The sequence below is a fragment of the Lissotriton vulgaris genome, chromosome 11 (assembly GCF_964263255.1).
Source record: "Lissotriton vulgaris chromosome 11, aLisVul1.2, whole genome shotgun sequence".
Taxonomy (NCBI): domain Eukaryota; kingdom Metazoa; phylum Chordata; class Amphibia; order Caudata; family Salamandridae; genus Lissotriton; species Lissotriton vulgaris.
In genome coordinates, this window is record NC_141699.1 from 944043269 (window position 1) to 944071064 (window position 27796).

At 45.2% G+C, this 27796-nt stretch overlaps 1 protein-coding gene across 3 annotated transcripts in view; it reads right to left on the minus strand.

Annotated features, from left to right (window-relative positions):
• HPS3 (HPS3 biogenesis of lysosomal organelles complex 2 subunit 1) overlaps window positions 1-27796 on the minus strand; it is a 379346-nt gene that overhangs the window by 298943 nt on the left and 52607 nt on the right. For all 3 annotated transcript variants that reach the window (XM_086944096.1, XM_086944098.1, XM_086944097.1), the window contains exon 3: window positions 24976-25147. In XM_086944096.1, the coding sequence (XP_086800222.1) occupies window positions 24976-25147 (172 nt within the window). The remainder of the gene's footprint in view (window positions 1-24975; window positions 25148-27796) is intronic.

Sequence of the window (27796 nt, forward strand, 5' to 3'; positions counted from 1 at the left end):
TTCAACAACATAGACTGGGCTTGGCTCTGGCAAAAAATTGGTCAACTGGAACATCTTGCGGGCACTGCTGGCCTTGCTAATCCTACTTCACACATACACCTGGGTGCAGGTGAAGCTGGGCAAGGGCACACACCTCTCCAGGCATATCCCAACCACCAAAGGGCTAAAACAGGGGTGTGTGCTCACCCCCCGTTATTCAACCTTTATATGGCAGATCTGGTGCAGATACTAAATGTATGCAATTCGCATACCCTTGAATGGGGGGGAGGGGAGAGTTCCTGCAATATCCAGCTTTCTATATGCGGACGATGTGGTGCTGGTTAGCCACACAAAGGTGGGCATGAAACACCTCGTCAATGCAGGCATTCGCAGAAGAGAATTTCCTGGAAGTTAATCTCAAGAAAATGAAAACAACTACAAGCAGTGGCAGGGAAAAACAGCCTGGTATCTGAGGAGTACACTGATCCACACTGCAGCAAACTACAAGTACCTAGGCATAGTAGCTGACAAGGAGGCCAATTCACCACGCAGAAAGAAAATATTAAAAGGAAAGGGGTGGCCATAGCAGTCACACTGAGGAGCCTCAAATCAAAACTGACAGGTCCGACGCTGCTACCTCTCATCCGGGCATCTCAATCTAAAATACTACTAGCAATCACTTACGGAAGCGAAGTCCTGAGAGGCAGAGACTAAGATTCTGGACAGTATACTAATCAAGACTTACAGACTGATGTTTTACATACAAAACCACTCCTCGGCAGCTCAGATACAGCTGGTGTTCGACCTAATACACCATTCCCTGGCAAGGGAAGGAGCATTCATTGTCTGCTGGCATAAGATCAGGTACACCGCTCCTAATACCTTGAATCACTCTCTCTGGCACAAACACTGACTGTCCCAGCTTTGGAACATTCTAACTGGTCATACAGCCTTCAAAAAACTGTTCTGGAAATCAATTAAAAGCCTCTCACTAGCAGAAGACAAGGCTACACTATCGGGTCACAGTCACTCCTGGATGACCATCAATGGCTACCGCACATTGCCCTTCACCATCTGGGTGTACTCCCTTCTGCTTCGCACCAGAATACAATGATCCAGTACACCACAACAGAAAATCAACAATTAGTAATAAGCATGTGTAGCAGAAATTAGAATCCATTCAGCGGATCTTTTTATAAATGTTCTTTATTCATAATCTTCATACGACCGTAGCCAACGCGTTTCATCCAAAAGGACTTCTTCAGGGCAAAAGGTAGTAATTGTTAAGTTACTCGCTGGTTCTTCAATCACTCTTCATGATATTAAGGCAGCCCCCTATGAACAATACTCATCAATTATGTCCTCCCTGTTCTACTGTCTGTTTGCACTTGATAGATGCTCTCCACAAATATTTTTCAAATCGATCCTTTATTTTGTAGAAAGAGGTCACCTCTACAATTTCCAAAAATGTTCTCCACCTTGTATTTGGGGAATTCGGGTATGATGTGTGTTCCCAGTAGAAAAATATACGGCGTTAGCCCATCATAATTAAATATCGATGTGAAAAAGGGCATGGTCATTACACGTTTACCTATTATAGAGAAGGTGGTCAGTGACAGTGGTGGGACCCCGTATTATTCAATCTGAGCTTACAGAACCTAATGGGGTGTGGATATTGAGCTGTGATATGTATATATGATCACCTCGTATTTCCCTACAATAATATAGGAGCAGAACGAGTGCTTCAAGAATTTGGGGGAGAACTGATCTATTTTACACTTAGACTTCAGAGTTATATTGCCTTCAAGAAATGCAAGAGCCTTGATGAAGTCCTCTCGGAGGACGAAACGCACTGGCCAGGCTGTTTCTTCGATGTTTTGAAGAATAATAAAGAGAATTGTTTTTTGAGACTTCATACCACGGCTCCAATGTCATTTTGATATTGGAGAAGAATACAATGTTATTGACACCATTGAACTATGAATACTTTGTGAAAGGAGGAGAGAAGAAACAAAGATACCAAACTCTACAATACAATTGTTGGACTCTTGGGGCATGCTTTTCCTTTTGTGTTTTTTTTACACTTAACTATTTAATTACTTGTCTAATCCATGCACTGTATACATAAAGCTGTCCTTTAGTAATTGTTTTGCACCACAGTAAACATGCATATTGCTTTTGTCAAAGTGGAGCGAGGGTGTCAAATTTATTGAGTTTTCCAAGGCTTGAAGTAGTTTGCTCTTTTCACCCCCAACGTTGGTATTGTTTATAGAACGTGTACATAAATAATGATAAAGGCAATGTGGCATCTGTAACCCAGCTGTATTTTGTATTTTGTATTTTGTAATGTTAATAGTTAGACATTTAAGCAAGATGCCATCCAAATCGAAGTGCTGAGTAGATAATGTATAATGAGGATGTGCTAGGTTAAAGTTAGGCTCCAACATATAACTGCCCTTTGAAATACATTTGACTTACTAGGGGAAAATGGGTTTTCACTTAAGAAAATGTTTTATTTAGTTTTATTTATTTAAAGTGAGGATCGAATATGATTTACTTTGGGTATCAAAAACTTTAGCTTGTAAAATGATTCGAGCTGTTTTCCAGTCAAATGAAAAAGTAGTACGCACGGGGCATATCGCAGTATTTAGGCGCACTTCTGATTAAAAAAAAACAGTTGTCTAATTATCAAGAAGATAACAGTCACTTTGAGGAGGAGTGGGAAATACTCATAGAAGGGTTCACCAATCCTGGACTCCTATGCAGGTGGGTGGGGTTATGAATGTCTATTCTCTCTGGTATGGCTACTCCTAGAAACGCACCTGCAGACAATCCAAGTGCAGACTGCTGAAAATAAGACGCTGCCCGTCAGTCACGTCACGGAAGTCCACAGACTAGAAGGGATTGCAGCCAAACATGTTTGCCTGCAGGGGCGGCCTTAGGCACGTGCAAGCTGTGCACCTGCACAGGGCCACCAAACCCAGGGGCCACCATGCCAATATATATCCTTAATATAATAATCCTCTGAAGATGGATACATATTTGCGTGGTGGGCCCTGGTAGGGATTTTGCGGCCTCCGGCTCTGTTCCACTTCCAAACACCCTGACCCCCTTCTTCACTGGCCTCCGCGCTCCGCCCCACCCAGACTCCCTCTTCCGGGGCCCCCTACCTACGCTCCCTGCCCAGGGCCGCCATGAGCCTAGAGCCGCCCCTGTCGCCTGGTCCACAGAGGTGCGCTGTCTGCGCCCATGTTTTATTTACAGAGCCCAGGTAACCAGTTGGCAGAGCAGGGACTGAGCGCACTTAAGACAAGCTCAGGTAAACAGCTTGCAGGGCTGATGCGTGCTTAATTACGACATGCAAGAGGGGAATTGAGCAAGTTTGTAAAGGGAGGCTGGGTTTGCTCTGGGTAAACCTCACAAGGGCTCCAAGTAGCGCTGGGCTGACCTACTGCACACTGAAGGGAGTGTGGGGAGTTTCCCAGCAGATTAGGAAACTATTCCGATAACAGTTCCAGCCTGACGCGTTTGAGAGCACCTGCTCCTATTTCAAAGGCTCAACACTGAGGTTCACACTGTTGCTGTCACACCTTCGAATAAATAATTAAGGACCCTCTGATGGGCCACCCAGGTGATTGATTCTGCATTGCCTTCTGGGACTTGTATTGTGTGTCAGTATTAATCCATACCCAAATGGGTGCTGTGTCTCTCAAGTTGTTGTTAATGTATTCTCAGCCCTCCAATGGGCTCAGAGTGCAAGTTAGTTTTCAATCCAAAATGCTGCTGTCCCACTTCAAAGACTCTGCATAATTCCAAGCCTTTAATTGCAGGGTGGTTGTAAAGACCGGATTTTCGGACCAGATAGAATCAGCTCACCAAGACACCACCAACCCAGCCGAAACGCAACCACCTCCCTCCTCAGGACCCATCTATCCAGGCACCTGGGTACCTACCTGAGGATGGGGAATTAGCAATATACAAGCTCATATCATCAGAAACACCACTAAATCTATAGGGATCACTAGGAATACTCACTGATTACTAAGGACGTCCATGCCCTACACCACACTCACCTTATAGTCTCGCGGCAACTCAGACCCAGACTATGCTACCCTCCTACTCATAGTGAAGGGGGCAGTTCCAATAACTTACCATTACACACTGACACACTCAGTGCTCTCGCAAGCCACAATCCTGTGGGTATACGCACTGTGTCCTCCCAGTGCTCTCACTATTTCATACATACACAAGCCACAATCCTGTGGGTATACACACTGACCACAATCAGTGCTCTCACTAATGCCACTCTCGCTCTAGCAGCAATCTCACTACACACCGTATCCCTCCGGTGCTCTCACAAGCCACAATCCTGTGGGTATACACACTGACCACAATCAGTGCTCTCACTAACGCCACCTTCCCTAGCAGCGATCTCATTACACACCGTATCCCCCCGGTGCTCTCATTAACGCCGCTACACAACGACGATCACTTTCCTATGAATACCTTCAGCTCTCTGTTGGGAAGTTTCTCTCATACATCTAATACCTACTGGGAAGGTCTCATATATTTTATGTGGCACACAAGGATGGCCAAATTACACTGTGCAATTATTATCATCTAATACAAGTTTTCCTCTCCCCCTCATTATTCAGTTACCATTCACCTGGACGGGAGTCGCATCCGTCCACATAATAGCACCTGACTAGAAGAAAGGTTAACCCTATTATAAATAATAACAGTTACACACTAGTTCACTAAGAACTGGGGTATCTTTATTATAACAATATCAACAATAGAATACTGCACTATAACACATAGCCTGAAAACTAAAAGGGGAATAGACACATACACAGATCTGCGGGGTCTCTTTATTATAATGGAAAGCTTTATTACTATAACACATCCATATGTAGCTAACAAGGACTGTAGAAAACTAAAGAGGGAATGGATTATACTGCACACCGCTGAAAGAAAAAGGATTAGCAATACAGTAGGGGAATCTAGCCTAGGAAATAAAGGACACGATTAATGTTTAAGTGTAAAGCAAACTAATATAACAGGACAGATATCACCTGATTAGTATGAAGTCTTGCTCTAGCTGTCATCTGGGTTCCTCTCTCGTCTGTGCCTTGGCTCGTCTCAGATTCTCCCCTGCACTCTTGGACACGCATCTGCGCTGATCACTCTGCACTGGATTCCTCTCCCCCACGAACTGTCTTCACGTTCAAACTTCAGTCTAATGATATAGTTTCTGCCGCTCTGATAACCGTTCGCTCCACTAGCTTCTTCACTCTGTCTGATTATCCCAGCTCCAATGTTCAACTCACTCCAGCTGCTCCCACAGACTAATCCACGATATAACTTCAGTCTCTTCCTAAAGGCATCACTCCAGACTCCAGCTGATCACAACTCCTTCTGATAAGTAACTACTTCTGACTTCTTTCTTCAGCTCCAAACATCATCTGCTTTCTCTCTCCAGCTCCAAACACCATCTGCTCACAACTGATTCTGATAACTCCAGCAATCATCTGTCTGCTCTCTCTGTTCCAAACACCAACTCACTTCTCTCTTCAGCTTCAACTGACTTCTCTCCCTCCAAGCATCAACTGACTGCTCCGCCTCTTCTGCACTTCACGAATATAGAATGCTCTCCCCTCATGGAAATTTCCAACAGAGGGCTGCCTCCCACCGAATTCCTGTGCCAGCTCTGAGGCCTCCTGCGCAGCCTGCAGTGACCATCTGCATGTTACGTCTAGGCCCAAGAGACAAACACATTCTTCCGATAAGAACCAGTCTCGACTGGTTTTCCCCTAGCGAACAACACCTCATAACTAAAACATCACCTTTACCCTGCAAGCATCTCAGTCTGCAGGGACAGAAAGCAAAATGGAGTCTCTCTAGTTCTGGGCCTTGTAGGCCCGAAAAGGATTAACTCTATCAGAATACATACACAAACCATACCAATATGTAATATAAAGTCAGGACTACAGGATCCACCCTCTACTATAGGTAGGATGATGAAAGGACACATAATTATGTCAAAGCCAATAGGCAATAGATGGATTAGAGTCAAGGATAAGGGATCTATCATGATATAAAGCAGCTATCCTCTAGTTTATGCCTCTAGGTCTGGAAAAAGGCCTGAAAAGGACCAACACAAGCCAAGAATAGGGATCTAGGATGGTAGCAAGCTTAAAGTCACCATCATTCAGAAATAGAGCCAAAAACACGGTCACTACAGTGGTGCAATTCTCCACGGGCGGGCTGTCGTGATTAATGTTTTCAACAAGTGCCCATTGGAGGGCTGAGAACAAAACAGCAATCTCTGTCTATTGTACACAGTGCTATTTATTCATTGATTGCTCTTCCGGACAGTGGTTACCAAAGACTGGAGACACTTATTTCTGAAGTTTGCAATTGTTTTGAACAGACATGTCCACTGCTCAAATGAACTCAAATTCTTACAATACTAATCCGCCACCAATAATGCGTGCTACTCGCCTAAAAAGTGCTTCAATGCCTCGTCAGGGCTAGTAAGTGCTATATAAATACAACACAATACAATAACGGGTGTAGACGGAAAATAGTGTCAGGATCTCGGATATCGTGGTCATGTTATTTTGTACCAATATCAGGAATTACTGGATGCTGCTAACTTGGGAGTTATGACTATCTCCCCTGGAATGCTTATTGTGTTTTTCATAGTAATGCTGCTCTCAGTTGATTTGATATCAAAATGGAGCAATCGGGACATTAGATTCAGCTTAGTTCACTAAACCCAACTTAAGATCATCAATTACCGAATAGTGTTATGGGAAACATGCTTTGCTTCTCTAATAGCAAAGAAAAGTTGCAGCTAGCAGACCTTATGGCAAATTTTGTTCAGCACTGGTTCTTCTCTTCTTAAATGTAATCTATTCAAATATATTAACATTTGTTTCTTGGCATTATCATCCAATGGATGCCCAAATTATGCTAGGAATTACCACTAATAATCTAGGGTCAGCTTTATTCTGGGATGGGCAATGACCGTCACCCCATGAAGGACCACAAGTTTCTAACATTCACTGCCAATATACAAGGGCCTCTAAAGGGGGGTTACGTCCATTAAGTGGGCCAGGTGGGACGTGGAATAGTTTAATAAAAGAGAAGAACCTGGTCACCAGTTTTTGAGGCTGCTGTTTATTTCTGCAGACTATGTAACAATGCTGTTAGTCATTGCACCATGCTTAACATTCTGCCAAGATTAACACATATTATGTGCACTCATTTGTATTTCAATAAGGCATTCAAAAATACACAACTAATGCCCCCGCCCTGTTGCATCCACATGGCTACTCTATCCCTATAGTATCAGAAGGCTTTAAATACCTTGCGATTTTTGTCACCCCTGACCCTAAAATCTTTTTTGAACATAATCTGAAAGGCCACTCCAGCGACTTCACAATGACATTTCCCACTGGAGATCTCTGCCTTTGTCTCTCCCCGGCAGAGCCGCCCTGTTTAAAATGCTGGCTCTTCCGCGCTTTCTTTATGTTTTTCAAAATTGTCCTTTTCCTATCTCTGATTCCTTTTTTACTACACTAGAGGGAGACTTGCGCCTATTGTTGTGGGACGGGAAGGCCTTGCGCATCGCGCTCCGTAAGCTCACCAAGGGGTGGTATGACGGCGGCATAGCACTACCCGATATGCGCCTATATTACTGGGCATCCCAGCTGGTGGCCACGAATGCCTGGGTCCATGGGTCTCCTAACAATCCGGCCTTCCAGCTGGAGAGATACCAGACCGGCCCGGAGGGATTTTTAGGGGCACTATACAGCAAACCCACCCGCAGTCGCTACATAGGTCCAATGCACCATACAACGAATATCTGGCATAGGGCCTCAAAATGCCTGGGCTGGGCCAACAAATTTACCAAGGCGACTACTCTCTGGTCCTCTCAGGCCCTAGGCTCTTTATGCTTCCGCCTGGGCTTTGACAAATGGGACACCATTGGCAGCTCCACAATAGGTGACCTGCTACACAAGGAGACACTCATGACCTTCCCTGATCTACAAAAGAAACACGCGCTCTCGGAGATGAAGGCTTTTCGGTACTTCCAGATTAAACATGCGCTCATCACAACAATTCCTGATCTTTCCTCCCTCCCAGAGGTATCGCCCTTAGAAGACCGGCTACTCTCTGAACCTCTCCTGAAAAAGTACCGAAAACATGGTAACAATTTACCGGATGCTTTACAGGCTTTAAGGGAGAAATGAGAAAGAGAAGTAGAAAGTCTGACAGATGAAGAGTGGCAAGCGGCACTGATGTCCCCCGAGAGTTTGCAATTAGCCACCGCTTCCGGCTCATACAACTCAAAATCCTTCATAGGGCATACATGGCAAGTCCCCTGTTGGCTAAACTTGGTAACCGCCCGACTGACCTGTGCCTGAGGGGTTGCGGTTTGACTGGGACCTTTTCCACACTCTCTGGGAGTGCCCCAGAATCCAGACGATCTGGTCAAGGGCGACTGGAAAAATGGCCACAGCACTTGGTAAACAGATCCCACTGATGGCAAAGGGGGGCCTTCTCAACATATCGGGGGCGACTGACCTTACAGAGATAGAGCACCAATGGTTGGCCCTCGGATGTCTCCTTGTAAAACGTGCCATAGCCATGAAATGGGGATCCCCAGACTGCCCGCTGGTGGTGGGATGGACGACTGAGATGGACAGGGCGATGCTTGCCGAGAAAACGGTCTACAAACTCCGGGGCTGCCCCAAAAAATGGAATAAGAAATGGGGAGGTTGGAATACCTTTAGAGGTGAAATTTGCAGTTCCCCTACCGCGGACATGGCAATGGAAAGGCCACGTTCACGGTCCCATAACCCACCATGATTGTACCTAGATGTCTTTCTCAACTGTAACCGCTTTCATGTTATGATTGAATGTGAGCTTCATAATGTATGTTCTCTTTGGTGGGACCTTCTATTAAGTCTGCTTTAATATAAGTACTATATACTCTAATTACCATGTAATATCCTTTTTGCTGACGAATCATTGTATCACCATTGTGCTCTGCTTTTTGTTTCCTTCCACAATAAAATGTTAATGTAAAAAAAAAAAAGATACACAACTGGTTTTGAAATCAAATAACTATGACATAAAAATTCAAAAATAAATAACAGTTGTAAAACATAAATACGATACATATCAAACAATTACACCAGAATACATTGTGTGCATTACTAATATGTTAGGCTCTCTTTGACACATCCTGTATTTGGCTTTGTTTCAAAAGAGAGAAACCCAACATGGGGAAGGTACTAGGTTTCTGTGGGGATATATATGTACACTGGACCCTCTCCAAAGACCGTAATTATTTATTGCACCCTCGTGGATTTAACAGAAATTCTGACATGCTTCCCATCCCCAGACTGCTTAGGGATTATCATCAGGGCTGATACAAGGTGTAATCTGTGAAAAAAAAGATAAAGGAAAAAATGTACTTTAATTTCGCTTCCCTTTCCCTCTGTTTAAACCTTTTTCAGTTACCTAATTTTAATAGCACCTGTAACCTTATAAAGCGTTCTTTCTACCTACATGGTCGTTAATTGAAACTTGACTCAGCAAAAATGGACATTATTTTAATTTAATATATTGTCCACTATTGTACTTTCGTTTTTTACGAGCATTTAATTGTTACAGCAGAAACTGCTTACTTCACTAAGGGCTCCAACTTTGCTTCTTCATGGAAGAATCAGTCCTAAAGAATTTGAGTTTCTCAATAAATCACATCCAAGAATTCAAGTAATTTATTTTCTCCCAAAAATTCATAAGAGTTTGAGACAACCTCCAGGAAGACCAATTGTCTCCGGCTGCGACTCAGTGTTGGAGTCTATTGTGAAGTATGTAGATGTCTTCCTAAAACCATTCAAGGACCAAGTACCTTCTTATTTAAGGGACACAACTGACTTCATCAATAAGATTGAAGGACACCCATTCGACTCAGGCCAACAGAGGCTAGTTTCATTTGATGCATTCTCACTATATACTCAGATCCCACAAGATGAAGCACTCCAGACCATGGAATACTTTTTGAAGACACGCACAAAGCCCCACAGAGCCCCCATCTACTTCATATTAGACCTGGAAGGAATCGTCCTCAAGAAGAATTACTTCAAATTTAATTACACCTTTTTCATGCAGATCAAGGGGACCCGATCGGTTGTCCTTTTGCCCCGGAAATGGGCGTATTGTTAATGGCCCTATTTGAGGACATGTTCACTATCCATCACAAACCATAGAGTGCATATATTTCACAATGGTAACGTTGCATAGATGATGTGTGGTGCCTCTAGAGCCGAACTGAAGAACATCAGCGTCTCTTCTACGAATGGATGAATCAGAGAAACCAGGATTCCAAATTTACCATGACAAAGAGTAGGACTCAACTAACATTCCTTGATGTGGAAGTCATGATATAGGATGATCAATTAACAACAACGCTACACCGAAAACAAACTGACAGAAACACAATGCTCCACTATCAAAGTTTCCACCCAAGGAGGCTCAAAGACAATCTTCTTTATGGCCAATTATTAAGGATTCAGAGAAATTGTGTACGAAAATAAGCCTTTTTTATACACACCCAGTTGTTTTGCAACCAACTCAAACAGAGAGGGTACCCAAGAAAGATGCTAAAACATGCAACCAAGAGAGCTTGGTATACACTGTGAGAAATCTTGCTCTCTAAAAAAGAAAAAAAAAACTTGAGAAACTTGTGTATCAACATTTGGCCCACAACCAACAAATTTCGCCAGATAATTTAAAAAAATTGGCATCTGGTCGCACAGTAAGATTGCCCCATGGAACGACCGCTATTTGCAATGAAAACGAATAGAAGAAAATCGGTCAAAGAATCATTAGAACTGACTTGACGAGCACTCCAAAGAGGACTGACTGAAGGGCACAATGGAATCTGCAGCCCATTGAAGGACACCACAAATGTGGTAATTGCTCAGCCTGTACCACCACCATTGAAGGTCATGAGTTCACATATGACTCAATTAAATGGACCCACAAAGAGTTCACCAATTGCAAAACCAAGAATACAACCTATGCCATCCAATGCCAGTGTCCCAAGTTGTACATTGGGAAAACAAACTAGCAAATCAACCTGAGAATAGTGCAGCACCGGTCACAAATCAAAAAACAAGTGTTGACAGCACCAATGGTGTCTCACTTTGTCGAAAAAACATTCTAAGAAAGAGTTTCAATGGACAGTTTGTGCAGGACTCAAACAACCACCGCACAGTGGTAATGTCGAGAATCTACTGCTGAAGAAAGAAGCATTCGTAATTTTGAAATTCAACTGTATACAGAAAGGGCTCAACTAAATGTCTGAATTTAATCAAGCGATCAACTAACATTTACACTGATGCAGCCCATAATACAGTCCTTAGGCAGAAAACAGCAAGGACCACAATATCTGCCTGAAATAAAAACCGACTAAGTAGAAGTCATATTAGAGGAGCTAGAACTACATCTCCCACAATCCCATATACAAAACACATGATTCACTTCCTGTTTCTGAACTTCACAAGCACCACTAACTGTTAATCTGAAAGCCAAGAGTGAGTCATCAGTATAAGCCCGTCACCAAAGAAGAAGAAAGTAAGTGCAAGAGCAACACGCCGCCCAGAATGGTGCAGCAACCCAAGGGGAAAAGATGATGAACGTCACAAGTGGATTTTGGCAAAACAAGCAAGTAAGACCAAAGTTCGATATAAGTGGAGTTGCTTAAACATGCACCCGATGTTAGAAATGGAAGTGATACAATGTTGCATTCTGTTCTCTGGTCTGTTTTTAGATGTGAATCATTCCAAGAAGAAGTTCAAACATAGCACGCTGGTGCTCCAGCCTACACAAAGTTGTAACTGACGGCATCTCACCAATGCCCTTTTGTTGTGAAACTAAAAGCAAAGTGGATATTGGCAAAATAAACAAGTCGCAAGCGCAATATGGGGCACATTAGGATTGCAGATTTTCCGCATCCTCCGGGCCGGCAGAAGCCACCGCCGGCCCGGAGGATGCGGAAAAAACCGCAGCGGACCCACCAAGGACCCACCGCCGCATTAGGATGGCTGGTGGGTCCTGGTTTCAGTCTGCAGCTTTTCCGCCGCGGTTGGCTTACAACCGCGGCGGAAAAGCCCTAATATGGTGGCGGTGTCTCTCAGACACCGCCAGCCATATTAGGATGCCCCAAAAAAAGATGCTTTTCCGCAGTGGATTTTCCGCCGTGGAAGAGCATACGGACCTTCACTGTGGCGGCCTTTGCGGGCCCCCTGGGTAAAGGGGGGGGGGTGCACATGGGGGGTACCTATGGTACCCCCCTGCATTTGTATGCAGAAATCGGCAGGCACCGCACAGTGCCTGCCGCTTTCTGCATACAAATGCATTTTTAACATTGCGTGGGGGCAGCTTGAAGCCGCACCCGCCGCAATGTTAAAAATAAAGGATGTGACCGCCATGGTGGCGGTCACATCCTAATTGCACAGGAGGGAACTCCGGAGGCCGCGCGGAGGTTCCGTCCTACTCGGTGATCGCGGACGGACTCAAGTCCGTCCGCGATCATAATAGGCCCCTATATGTGGAGCTGTTCAAACCCGCATTCAACGTTTTAAATGGAATTGACAAAATGTTGCACCTTTTTGTTTCCGGTCATTTTCTAGACGTGAATTAGGACAAACACAGCACCCTAGTGCCCCAGCCTACAAGAAGTTGTTTTATTTATTTATTTATTTGCAAAGTTTTATATAACGCTGGCCAGACCCGGAGGTATCAGAGCGCTTTACATGAGGATCAGTGAGTTACAGGTTGCATAGAAAAGTATAGACATCGGAAAAAGAAATAAAAAAGAAAAAAACATGAGGTTACACAATAATGTGAGATAATAAGTGCGTATACACGTCTTATGGGGAGTCAAGAGGTAGAGGGGGAATAGTAAATGGGGGTAGGGAATGCAGGTAGGAAAACACAATGGGGAGGCGAGGAAAACGATGTCCAATGTCCGGCTGGGTAAGTGCCGGCCAAGGGGTGAACCAGAGCCAAACTCCTCTATAGCTGCATATGACAGCTCCACCGGGCATCAGCCAAAGTAGCTCGGGCACCGATGTATTATTTGCAAAGTTGTATATAGCGCTGGCTAGACCCGGAGGTATCAGAGCACTTTACATGAGGATTATGGGGAGTGAAAAGGTAGAGGGAGAGCCCTTAATGAAGTAAGCAGTTTCTGCCGTAACAATTAAATGCTCGTAAAAAACGAAAGTACAACAGTGGACAATATAATGAATTAAAATAATATCCATTTTTGCAGAGTCAAGTTTCGATTAATGACCATGCAGGGGGAAAGAACGCATTAAAAAGTTACAGGTACTATTAAAATTAGGTAACTAAAAAATATTCAAACAGAGGGAAAGGGAACTTGTACAAACATACTCCGTTTGGATAAGATGCCACACAGACAAATAAAGTGCAAATGTGCAATTGAATCAATGGAAAACAATTCTTCAAAAATACAGGAGACTATCAAGCATAAAAAGTAACAAGTAAATAGTGCAAAAATATTTTACAGTACAAAACTAATACAGTGCTTCTATATAATACAGTGCAACCAGATTTAGAGAACAGTACATATACTATAAATCTATTTCTGTTGTGCAATATTTTTGTGACCTTAAAAGCCCTACTCCACAAATGCTGAGATGATTACAGCTAATCTAGAATTATAACCTACAGACATAACTAATAAATATTCAAGATATGTTTAAAAAAATGTCAAAAATGTAAAACAAGCTATTCCCGCTGCCGAAGTAATATTATACTTTAAAAACAATGGTCTTAAGGGTTGACGTCGTAATGAAAGTAGGACAGGAAAGACAAATAACACATGATTTAAATAATGAATATAATTTACAGGAAGGTCACAATGCCTCTCGTCCCGAAGTAATCCTTCCCATGTTCCAGTATTAATTTGTAGAGGTAACACATTTAGCCTTAATAGCACAATAGGTCTTCGCACACCATGGGGAAGGTTCTATAGAACGTACAGTTGTTTTTGTTTTGCAAATGATACTCTCCACTATTATGTCATTCCTCACGTGCTGACTACACATTATAATATCGCTTTTCCAACTAACTTCATAAATTGATTTCATAATCATATTTTTTAAAATAAGCTTTGGAATGGGTGCCACCTCACTCTGGCCAATTCCAAAGCTTTCATATAATTTGAGAAGACAACACATTTTGCCTTCAGATAATGAAAGATTTCCCATTTTAATGCAGCCCTTATAGACCCGGGTCAAAATGCAGTATGTTATTTCCCCACCCTACTACTGCTGCCATAGCAAACACATTCGTAGAAAGAGCCGATGGAACAGCAAAAAAATTCAAACACATATTTGACACAAGATGTGCCCTTCAACCTGCTAAAAAAAGGACCAATATGGATCTACAATTACTTCACAGGTGTAACTCAATGAAGGCGGAATTTTAATCTTGTATCCTGCCAAAACATGGGTAACATGCCTTTGCCCACACTTGTAAAGCCTGCGAATGGCTGAGGACTGGAATAAAGCCCTACTTCTACACTGAGTGATAGATCACTATTTAAGCAGACGGAATTCTGTTGAGTTATGGGTCCTGCTTCACCACTTACAACTGGTCTTTCCCCAAACACCAGTGCCAATTCTTCTTTACTATACACTCCAAAAACCTAAAAAGCATGATTATGTTGGCGGTCGGACGAGCATCCGACCACCATTTTGTCAGGAACGCGACCGGCAGACAGGGAGTCGGTGGTCCCGCCAGGGAAATTACAATCCAACCGCCATGGAGGTGGTGGAGCCATGCCTCTTAGCATTGAGGCTTGTTCAGTGGCCTGAAAAAGGGCTGCAGTACAAGCCTCACTGCTAAGAGGCATGTTTGTGAACATCCCTGCACCGTGTGGCAGGCACCTTTCCACACAGTGCAGGGATGTTTAGATGTCGCCCATACTCCATACCGGAGGTCCAGGGGGTCAGGGGGGCCCGCCAACAGCCCCAAAGTCACTTTCCGCCTGCCTTTTCATGGCAGGTTAACCCCCATGAAACGGGCGGCAGAAAGGGACACTGTAATCCCTAAGGCGGTGCCTGAGCAGGCACCGCCACTATTGTAGGGATTGCAGTCCCACCGACGGTCCAACGGGCTCCTTGAGTCCATCGGATGCGTGGCGGTCAGTCTCTCCATCATCCCTCCATCCGCCCGCTATCATAATGCGGATGGACAGTCCTACAGGGTCCGCTGGTGGTCGGACTGACGGCCTGACGGTGGCGGCCACACCACCATCATAATCAGGCCGTTTGCTCTTAGAAGTGTTTATTTTTAGGAAATGTTCATCAGCATAGTTTCCCAGCGCTGAAAGATGCCTCTGTAGTCCTACCAGCAGTCAATCTAGCATAACAACATCATCAGCGAACAGAAGACATCAACATTCATTGTTCCCAAATTAGGTGGGTCCAACTCTGCTAGGTAAGTCATGAATGTAAAGGGAAAAAGGAGGGTTGCAAATAAGCACCCCTGCTTCATCCCAATATGTGTCTCTACATTACTGGACATACCCTAGTTCCCTCCCATCAGGGCCAGAATCCAAGCTGAAGAATACAAAGCAACAATTAACCTCAGAAAATGCAAGGGGGTACCCCAATAAAAACAATATCCTACACAGCGTCCCACGATCATCCCTGTTGAACGCTGTGGAGAAACTTTGCCACTGGATTAAAGCAAGCCTGGCTGAAGATGGCTGGAAGGCCAGAAATCGGTCCATGTCTGAACTGGGGTGGCAGAGTGGGCTACAGAACGGTGATGGATTAAACCCAGATCTGTTGACTGGGTGTGAGTTTTTAATTGGTTCAGATGCTCCGTCCATCACCACCCCCTTTTGTACCGCTTTGTTCACCATAAATTGGCAGGGTATGCTCAGACGTGAGTCCCTTGCTCACTTTGCCCCTGGATTCAAGCTAGCCTGGCTGAAGACGGCTGGAATGCCAGAAACCGGTCCTAAGAAGCTTGTTTCCAGTCCAGGGAAGGCATGGCTTGGCAGTTCGGGCTGGACTGTTCCCATGAGGCACAGGGTCAGACTCATTTGCATATGGCCGTGTCTGAACTGGGGTGGCAGAGTGGGCTAAAGAACGGGGATGGAATAAACTCAGATCTGTTGACTGGGTGTGAGTGTTTGATTGGTTCAGATGCTCCGTCCATCACCACCCCTTTTGTACTGAGAAATATATAAAGGCAGAATATAAAGCCATAACCTTACCCACAGGATACTTTCAATCAGAGTATGAAGGGCTGTGTTGCATACAAAAACCGGCCTGCTCCCCAGGAACAAGGCTATTACTAAAAGCCCAATCGTGAAGATGAAGAATACTGTTGGCAAACACTTTCCCAATTTCCCAATCATGCAATAATGCAATCTGCCTGAAGCTGACAGGAGTGATTTTCGGACCCTTTTTAGGCCTCGGCTAGCGTAGGCTGCGCTTGCGCAGTCTCGCCGGCGAGATTTTATGTCTTCTAGTAGAGAGGTAAACGAGCCAGCTCTTCTCCATTGGCTGACTTCCTAAACGGCGGCCAGCCATTGGAGAAGAGCTTTGCCTGTCACTCTAAGCCCCGTCCGTTTCAGATTGAGGGGCGTGTTTTTTGCTGTCCTTTCTCTCCGTGACGTCTTCAGTCACTCAACAAAAAACACGCCCCCCCAGCCTGAAAAGGACGGGGCTTACAGACTCCTGCTGCCCGTCTCGCTAAAGCCGTCCTCTAAAAGGAACAGCAAACCCCTGACCCGGGCCTCCATTTGGCAAGAATATTGGACGATTTCACTGCAGCGGGCCAGGTTCGCGAAGGAGACAAGAGCAAAGAAACATAACAGCTGTTGGCCTGGATTCCTACACCGTCATCGGTGTGCAGCGCTGTGGTTGGTTCCTGCCCCCAGGGATTCCAGCAGTGTCATGGGCCTGCCGCGCTGGGATTGGCTCCCGCCTGCAGGGACTCCCACCACGTCATCGTGGGGCCGCACTGGTATTGGTCCCAGCCTCTGAGGGCTCCGCCTCGCTCATCCAGGAAGCGGAGCTGCTGTGCGAGGCAGGGGAGCGTCCCGAAAGAAAAGCCGACCGGGACTGAGTCAGGGAGGCGACTCTACAGTCCTAGCTCAGAAGGGTGGGCTTCATGCGCTCTTTTTAAGTTTAGAACCCCCTGGGCGATCTCTGATGAAACCACATCCAATGTGGCTCCGTGGTCTTTGGCTCAGCAGCAGGTCCCGGTTTCAGCAGAGAATTATTGTGGATTTTGTGGCTTTTTACTCTTCACTGTACATGTGTAACACGCTGGCACTATAACGGAATAAAGTATTAATGCATGCTGGACCGACAATTGTCAGGAGGACTCCGGCCAGAAGAACCACCACAGCCGTGAAAGGTCCCCGAAGGCGCGGGGCGCAGGGCCGGACCTTACACACAGTGCCAGTGAAGGAACCCTGAAGGGCCCCGGAGCTCTGACTGCATGGCCGGAACTTACTGCGCCAGCAGGAACATCTTGAAGATTTCGGGGGCCCTGGTCCAAGTGTATATTTGGGGCCTCGGTTGGAACAGTTTTGAATTTATGATCAAGTTTCAGCCCTTTCATGCCCTCTTTGACCAGGTCACCGAGAGTTTGCAGCGCACGCTTCCAGATTCTAAATGTGTTCACATCTAATATTCAGTGATAGTGACTTGTGTTTTCAAAGTAACACAGCAGCAGTTCACTTATCGATGCAAATAAGTTCTGTAACACCCTCCCTCCCATTGCTGATATGCGAGGCCCTGTTGCGATCTAAAAGAAACTATTTTAATGGATTTTGCATGAAGCGTAAACTATATTTCTGTGCAATATGTCTAAAATCGACTCTCACATCTCCCACGTTACAAATAAATTAAAGGAAAATGCTATTCAAACTAAAAAGTTTAAGAATCATTCAGCTTATCAGGGCAAGCCACTAAAAAACCGAGTAGGTCTATCGGGGGGCCCTTGATGGGCTGTGGCCCTAGGCCAGAACCCGCTTTCTCCATGCGTAAAACCGCTCTTGGTGCCAGGCAAGGACGGATCGTAGCGTCTACGGAGATGGCCATGGCTCCGTGGTAACATTTTACATCCATGGTATCAACTCTCTACCTCGAATCAGAGCGGACCCTACAAAAAAAATATGTAGAAATGGAACTGTCGTTCATTTCCTTCAGAACTCTGCACAAAAGCAATATTGAAATGAAATGAAATGAAATGAAAAATTATATTTATATAGCGCGCACATACCCTAAGGCCTCGCAGCGCTTGAACTGAAAAGTGTGGTGAGCAGATAGCAAGGTTAACACATTTTGGCGAACAGGTAAGTTTTTAATGTCTTCCTAAAGACCATCAAATTGCTGATTTCCCGCATGTTTGGCGGGAGTGAATTCCACATCTTAGCTGCTAAGTGTGAAAACGCCCGACCTCCCCAGCGAGCCCTATTGACTTTAGTTGTCGTGGCAAGATGAAGGGTGCTGGAACGAAGGGTTCTCGAAGGAACGTAAGGTACAACCAGAGGGCGCAAAATGGCTGGACCTGTTCGGTGAAAAGCTTTGTGCACAATGCACATAGCTTTAAAATGCATTCTGGCAGCTATTGGGAGCCAGTGGAGTTCTTTTAAAGCCTTCCTTGCTGATTGGCCACGGGGGATGCCAAACAGGAGTCGAGCAGCACAGTTCTGCGTAACTTGGAGTCTGTTGATCACTGCTGCCGGAGCACCCAGATATAATGCATTTCCATAATCCAGGCGGGAGAGTATCAGGGCCTGAACCATGATTCTCCTTGCCTGGAAAGGAAGCAATGGGAGAATCTTCCGGAGCATTCTCAACAGACCAATGCAGATGGAAGCAGTTTTGGTAGCCTGCACAGAAAAATCCAATGATTTATCCAGCCAGACTCCGAGGCTTTTGATGTGGGGTTTTGGCGAGGGGGGAGCACCAAGACAGGCGGGCCAGATGGAAGCCAGAATGGTCGGTGCGGGATTGCCCAGTAGCATAATCTCCGTCTTCTCCCCGTTGAGTCTGAGACATGAGGAGTGCATCCACTTGGCTACTGCCTCTAGACAGGGCCCTAGGGTGTTGGATGAACCCTCCGTGTGATCCAGGGAGACCACTAGTTGGGTATCATCCGCGTAGGTGATAATACGCACACCGAAGGGCTGTACTATCCCTGCCAGAGGACTCATGTAGACATTAAAGAGCGTGGGGCTCAGGGCCGAGCCCTGAGGAACCCCACAGCTCAGAGGGTGTTTCGAGGATGCTACCTCGCCCTCGAACACCTGGAAGAAGCGCTCATCCAGGAAGGAGGTCAGCCATTTCAGGGCCGCGCCCGACACGCCCATGCCTTTTAGACGATGTAATAATGTGGCATGGTTAACCGTGTCGAACGCGGCACTAAGATCTAATAATATAATGGCTGCCTTCCCTCCCTGGTCCAGCACAGATCTTGTTTCTTCCGTTACTGCAAGTAAGGCAGTTTCGGTACCATGTTGAGGGCGGAATCCCGTCTGGGAGGCACAGAGTAGGTCGTTGGACTCCAGATACTCTACCAAGATGTTATTGATGTGCCTCTCCAGCAACTTACTCATCCAAGGGAGAAGGGAGATGGGGCGGAAGTTAGCCAGGTTGTTCTGGTCTAACGAAGGTTTTTTTAGAAGGGCCCTGACCATTGCACATTTCCACTGGGCAGGGACCAAGCTGGAAACAATGGACGAGTTTAGGACATCTATGATAACAGGACATATTGCCTCGCTGACCTTAAGGAGGGTCTGAGGAGGTGCAGGATCATTGGGAGATCCTGAGGTGACTTTAGAAAAAATTTTCTTCAATGCAGTTGGGTCAAGAAGAGGGAACTCCTCAAGCGAACTGTGGACCGGAGTGTCCACTTTAAGGTCATCAGTAATGTCCCGCTTCTCTGTATCGGTGGGAAAGGAGGAGTAGATGGTCAAAATTTTCTGAGAGAAAAAAGTTGCCAAATTATTGCAACGAGCTAGTGCCCCAGCAGAGGAGACGCACTCAGGGGGAGGGGAGATTAGTGACTTAGCTATTTTAAATATTTCTCTAGGTGAGTTAGCAGCTGACTTGATTTTAGAGTCATAGAATTGGATTTGTGCGCTTTTCATTTCTCTCTTATATAATTTAATTGCAGCTCTATACTCGGATTTCTTAGATTGTGAGTATTCTCGCCTCCAGGCTCTCTCCAGCTTGCGACACAATTGTTTCATGGATCTCAGGGTGGGGGAGTACCATGGGGCCACTTTGCATCGTTTAATAGACTGTAGAGATTTTTTAGGGAGGACCTGGTCCAAAGTATCCGTGATCCAATTCTCATAGTTAGCCGTGGCTATACTAGGATTCATGGATTTGGAAGGTGCATGCTCATTAAGTGCCAATTCCCATTCAGCCAGAGGCAATGAAGCCCATTTCCTACCCTGGTGCTTGTTCTTATTTTGAGACCTAGGGGGAGTGTTAATAGGCCACGTAAAAGGTACTAAGTAATGATCAGTCCAAGGCAAAGGCCTAGGAGTTTCCACTGTTAGACCGTCAAGATTACTAAAAATATGGTCTAAAAGATGGCCTTTATTGTGCGTTGGATGGACACCTTTTTGCGACAAATTGATGGCTTGGAGATTGAGTCGAAGATTAGTAGCTGGAGTATCCAGGGGGTCATCGAGGTGCAGGTTCAGGTCGCCTAACAGCGTAAAATTTGCTGCCAGAAGCAGCTGATTGGCAGCCGCATCTGTCAGCTCAGTAATAAAGTTATTCAGCGGGCCCGGGGGACGATAAACTAAAATGCCCGAAAAGGTGGATGTTGGGGAGAACTCAAGAGTAAAATACAGACTTTCACATGCTCGCGTGGGCGGAATGGAGATGCGGCAGCGGAAGATATCTCTGTAAATGATGGCCAGCCCTCCACCTCTATGTATCTTACGATCTAGTCGTTTTAGGGTGTAACCATGGGGAATGGCCCATACTACGGTGGGATCCATTTCCAACTGGAGCCATGTCTCGGTTAAAAAAAGGGCATCAGGGTTGAGTTCCTCGATCAACATGGCTAATTCGGTACAGTGTCTGGGTAATGATCTGCAGTTAAGAAGATACATTTTCCGATCATGTCCAAGAGGATGTATTGGAATGCTCGAGGCAGATGCGACCCAGTTGCAGCTTTTACAATGAGCCTTAGGATTCGTTGGAATAACAGAATGCAGGCATGAGGGGCTGATACAAGGGCGTACATTCAGCAGAGAAGAAGCGCTATACGTAATACAAGGGCCTACCATGATGCTTGGTGGTGGCAGAGCGCCAGGCGCGTCTGGACGCGGACTGGCGCAGACTGGCTTCTCTTTGGCGCCTCTTCGGCGCGTCTATGGCGCTACCGCTGCGCGTCACCGCTGCGCGGCAAGAACGAAGTTATATAGATTAAGGGATGTTACAAACTAGAGCGTCACCCTCCTAAAGATGGCCGCCCTGCGTGGGCTATTCAGGAAGTAAAAAACGCTTTTCCTCCCTCCACATCAAACAGCATGAGAGCTGCGCTGCTTGCGCAATAAAAACGGGCAACGGACTGTGCGTGTGCGCGCACACAGGAGGGTTTTCAAACTTGCAGAACTGTGTAACTAGCTTTGTTGTTGCAGTGAAATAACACAATATGATGGAGCCCCCTTGAAGAAGGAGGGGGAATGGGGGGGTTAGGGGTCAGTTCCCCGTCTCTAATGGATATTCATAGATCTTGAGCTAAATGGGGCACCCTGAAAGGTAAGGCTTGCGTTTCACCCCGGCTGTGTTTGTGTATTCTATTATAAAGCATATTTTGAATTGCAATGTTCTTGATTTGCAGTAAAACGAATTAATTCATTCGTTAATAAAATGAACAATTTTAAGTGCAGTCTGTCTTAGTTTCTGGCTGAATGAAACAAAAAATAAAAATAAAGGGAGCCGGTGGAACGCAGTTTCTTGAGAAATAAATAAAAAACTAAATGCAGGGAAACGTAAAATGTGAGGTTGAAAGGAGGCCCTGACGCTGGACTTCTGCTTGCAAGGAAGGAGCACAGACCTGGGCTTTGAAACGGAACTGACCGCCGACATAGGGTGAGACCCTTAAGAGCGCCCCCATCTTTACGCAGCTCCCCGGCGTGTGCGAGGCACATTCTGCGGAACAAACCGTCTCCCCTCTCCCGCTGCAGCCCCTGGCACTGCCGCCCAGTAAGAAGGACTTTGTAACATTAACGCGCATTTAAAGTCATGTGTGACTCCGAAACCCCAACCCTGGCCTTGTGCGCGGCCTCCCAGAGAGAGGGGTCTCGGCGCCCCTAAAAGTGAGTACAACCATTTGTCACGGAGCTGGTCTATCCAGCAGATACGGAGTGCCCTGACCTCAGGCACTGTGGCCCCGCCCCGTGTGAGGGACAGCTCTCTGCCTGCTCCGACGGCCACTGACATTCACTTGCCATTGCTTCTGCTTCATGGGAGGGTTTAACTTTTAACTTCACCTACTTCGGGTATCTTGGGGTGTAAAGGGCCAAAGTGCACTGGGGTTTAAACAGCTCTGGAGTCTGGGGTCCCCCCTTTCACTGCAGCGTAACCCCATGCCCCGAGCTGGAGGGGCACGACTGGGACAAACACGCACATGCGTTGTATATTATCGCTTATAACTTGTATGAAAGCGCCCTTAACACGTTTGGAACAGTGCTTATATTAAAACAATTATATGTTTGGTGTGATGCTAAGGGAAACGGTAGACTTTCCTTTTTTAGAGCCGTCCCACTTGGACAGGCTTGGCCTGACTTACGTGTGTTGTAAAAGGGTTATTATTGTTCTTTATGGGGCCATCTGTTTCGCCCCATAAAGAAGATAAGAAACCTTTTACCTCACACATAAGTCAAGGAAGTCAGTCTGAAAGGGACGGGGCTAAAAGAGAAAGAAGTAAGTCACTGGGACCTCTTTTCCAATGGCTGGCCACCGTTTAGCATGAATGGTGGCGCCAGCCAATGGAAAAGAAGGGAGGGGCTTAACCTCGCTAGTGAATCTACCCTCTAGACATAAGATCTCGCTAGCTCGACTGCGTATGTGCGCAGCCATCGCAGGCCGAGACCTAAAAACCAACGTGTCCGCAGATGCCACAGGCGTCCGATGCCTGCTTTCCCACTTTCTGATTCCCTGCAGCTCCACAACTTGGCCTTAACCCCCTATCTTAGATGGCGAAGCAAGGGCACATAAAGTAAATAATGACAGATGTGCATCAGGGACCTCAAATGGCCGGCTTTTTTCACATAAATCTCCTGGTTCGTTTTATGGAGCTGGGCTATTTACCGTCCACTACTCGCTGTTTGCTCCTCCTCCTCTGTCCTCAGTGGAAGGGTAAAAACAGGAATGCTAGATAAGCAGGGTAAGCTCGTGAGATGATGGGCAAGCAAACTGGCGAGGCTGACAAGCCTTAGCAGGTCTTAAACTAGGACAGGTGCACTTGCTGGATTGCTTAGGGGAGCATGAAAACACCACAGGGCACTGCGCTGTCACCATGCACCCCTCTGACGGTGGTCGCGCCCTGCCGTGCCAATAATAAGCTCCTGCTGTGCCTCACCGTAGTCCAGGTCCCGGAATACAGGAACCGCTACCAGGCCTCACCAGTGTCTCGTGCCGCAAACTGTTGCTCGAATTGATAAATGCCGGGCACTAACAGAAGCTCTTCTAGAGGTTCTCTTCCTAATACTGTTTTTTAATTCTATAATCTGAAAGCTACAGCACAATGAATAAAAGAGATTTAACAACAAACGTGTTTATGTCCTTATGAGTGAAAAATTTAAGGGCCAGTGACACATGAGTAGAATATATGTTTCCCCTATCGTTTTAACTTCCTACATTTTTTTAAATATGGCAATATATGCTTTTCCACACCCATTTATTGATCAAAATGCTAATTTCATCCCAATTCCATTTATTAATCAAAATGCTAATTTCATCCCAATTCCATTTTGCACTATAAACTGAAGTGAATTTGGGCTTGTTAAAAACGCTAAGCATTAATGGACTGCACTTTCGCGTATAATGTCCTATTCACCCCTTCGGCAGCCACAGGGTGCACAGCCTATGGGAGCTTCCAGTTATGTAAATATTGTGACTTCCCTCGGAGTCCAATGACAGATAATATGTACCTCAAATGCAGTCCATGTGGATGGATGGATGGATGGATGGACAGACAGACAGGTAGCAGCAAAGCATTCACATGTAGGTTGTATACTTGATTGCTGCGATGATATTATAAATAACTTGCTTTCTGGACAAACTTGTATCAACCCAGACTAGAACCATTTTCATCTTTAAATTAGGCACACAGCATAGGAAAACGAAGAGTTCAAATCAGTTTCGACGAGCATTAAGTCTTGCAGTACTGACACATTCTATGGAAGAGGCTATCATTCAACTCCTATTGGAACTCTGCTCTCTTCGCAAGAACGTCTTCCTGTACCAAGGCCTAGTGATATTGGAGCTGCAAGGAAATGAGGCGTTTTTAGTTTCTGAATCCGATTATCACTAGAGGATATTGACCCTTCGGATGAATATTACAATGCAACATTCTAGTACTGTTCACAAAGATGACTTATAATACAAAGCAATTTGCAGTGCATGCAATGTATCTGTTGAACTTATGTTTTTTGAAAAAGAAATGCTCAATACAGTATCCTATACCTGGATGAAAAACTATACGCATGCAGAAGTTTACAATGAAAAGAAAGGCTTTCTTGGAGACTTATGTGAAATATTAGACATCAGAAAGTACACAATCAAATAAAGTAAGCAAAAAAAGAAAATCGCCAAACTATAAAGAATAAGAATTCACATCGGAAAAACGACAACCCACTAGAAATCCAACGCTGTTCATCACCTGTACAAGATGTAATTAACTCGATATTTTCCACCTTCTTCTGGCAGTCCTGTTGATTCTAATGTGACTGATACTCGAGATTTACTTTCTTTGCCAATCAGCTCTACAGACCTCTGGCAGATAACAAATTCATCAAAGTCACTCGGGGAAGGAGGTGCAACCAATGTCGAACCTTTAAAAGGGAGAAAAACGTATTACAATTCAGTAAAATCTCCTACCATTAAGATCGCCATGACACACATGGCCAAAGGACGATTTGGAGACTGTTGTAGTTTACATTTGAAAATATTTTATAGAGGTTTTTAGAAAATAAAAACCATTGAGACTGAAGCTCTGAAAATGCAGGCGTTTTTTTTAGCTAATGTTAATGCTGGAAGTCAGACTCCATTCAAATCAGATCAAAATATGCTTTATTCGATTTTACTTGTGTACAAAATCATAAAAGCATAATACAATATCATCAATATTATAAAATCCAACATACATAAATAAGTTGAGGCATACAAATCCAGCAAAAATTAGATTGTGTTCTGCCAGTGCAAAGAGTGCAATGAATATAAAAATCATCATAAGACGGCAAGAAAACAAGTATTTCCTGAACCGATGTATTGCCCATAAGTAACTTTACATTGGACAACAGATAGCTAGCGTCAGCAAAGTTTGCAAAACCAGATATGCCGGGCGACAATGTTTACATTTGAATAATCTCAGTATGGGTACTATTAAACTCCTCCTCATTTCCCTGTAAAATGTGCAAAAAAGATTATGTGAAAAATGCTCTGATTCCCGATGTTATCGCAAGTACATTTAATTAAAATCTCAGACCAGACATTAACACTAGAGAAGTTTACCAGACGATGCAAAATGTCTAATCTGAGTTAAAACAAACCTGTGACTGGCATTATGCACATATTGCAAGTATGGCTGCATACTGAAAGTGGCCAATATCGTTAGATTTTTAATCACACTGGGTTTAAAAAGTTCAGCGGTGAATCTTAGGTCCTCAAGCAGGGATAAACAGTCCTTTTAAAGATCCTTTCTTCTAATTCACGCTAATGTGTCTGGGCGATCTAAGAATTCTGGATGTCCCAAGTCCGTACACTGTTTTTAAACATAATTCAGCCATACTATTTCAAAACATGAGGGCAGTTTGAGACAATCCCTGAAGGCTTTGCCATTTAGAGATGTGTCCTGGTTAGTCCAAATATTGTGCGAAAGCAGACTTGGCTGTATTGCAGCTATGTCAGATAGTAATGGGAGTCCAAGTTAAAAGTGGCAAATAAAAGTGAAACAGCTCTTGGGTACAGAGGGGAGATTTCTAAAAAAGGAATTTCCCACCAGTTGTAGGGGTTGACTATTTCTGAAGCCCCAAACTCCCACCACATACAGCGCTATTGACAAATATTTGACCTTAAAGATGGATAGCATTTTGTTCAAAGGACTTACTGACAGGTTTGGTCGCACAATCAGAAGGTGCTGTAGTAGCTTTCATAGAAGTTAGCTTCATAGCATTAATTGCTTATTTCCAGGAACCATGCTTCTCAAACAAAATGCCCAGATAGGCAAATGAGGAAAGAAAATTGATTTTAGTGCCACTGATCGTATGGTTGCGACCCTTTGCTGGTTTCTTTCCACATTTCAATACATAGGTTTTGCTCAATTTAACTAATAGACCTCGATTTTGCACATAGTCAATGAAGCAGCTGAGAAACTTTTGTAGACCCAGGGGGCGAGGTCACGAGTATGGCATCCTCCGCATAGAGAAGGGCAGGAAACGGGCAATGGCCAATTTGTGGGAGACCGCTACAGTTATCCGCTAAGACAGTGCACAAGCTGTTAATATATAAAGTGAACAGGAAGGGAACGAGGACACAGCCTTGCCTAACTTCCCTTTCTATATTAAAGGTGCGGGTGCATTCTTCATAAAGACAGTACTGTACCCTGGCCCTACTAACCAAGTACAACTCCCTTAAAAACTGTATTATAGATGGGTCTAAACCAAGCTTTGTCATGATAGCCGACAATTTATAATACAAAACACAATCAAAGGCGCTTGATAGGGAGTTGGGAGAGCAAGATGGAATCCGCCTGAGCTCACGCTGCTCGGCTGCTCACGCCGGACGCGTAATGCTCGGCTACCTGCCCTGCGCCTCTCACCGGGGATGCCGGATCATCGTGCTTGCCAGACCCGCAGTGCAGCCAGATTATCGAGGCCACTTTCTTCTGGAGGAGACTTCTATTTGGAGTTACTTTGCTGCCCAGAACTTGACCAACCCGCCTACACTGCCCGCAAAACATGGGCGCTGCAAACACGGGCCGTTTTTCACATCGCCGCTGTAGCAGTAATTCTCTGCCTGGCGTTTCCCGCATCCCTCGCTGCCTCTTAAGAGGATAGCGGACCTCAGAAATGGCAGATTTCTTGCCACAGAAGCAACTGGGGAGCGAGCCTATCTGATGTCAACTGGAGCATTATGAATGCCCGTCGGGCTCGCAGAGGCTCGAAACAAAAAACACCCATCACCTCCAAAGATGCTAAAGATTCCAAGAATGTCCAGGATACCGCCTCTTCTACCATTACTGAGGGAGCCACAAAACCCAAGCCTGAGGTCAGTGATAAAAAAATGTTGGGGAAACTGTGGGGTAAATCGGGGTGGGGGGCTCTGCCCAGAGAGTCTAAAAACACTGAAGCTACTCATCCCCCCGCAAAAATGTTCCTGGGAACCAAAAAAACATTATCAAACCCCAGCGCTAACCCACCAGCTGGAAGCTCAAAGCTAGGTGCACAGCAAGCAGGCAGTGCAACTGGAAGCGATGCCTTGCC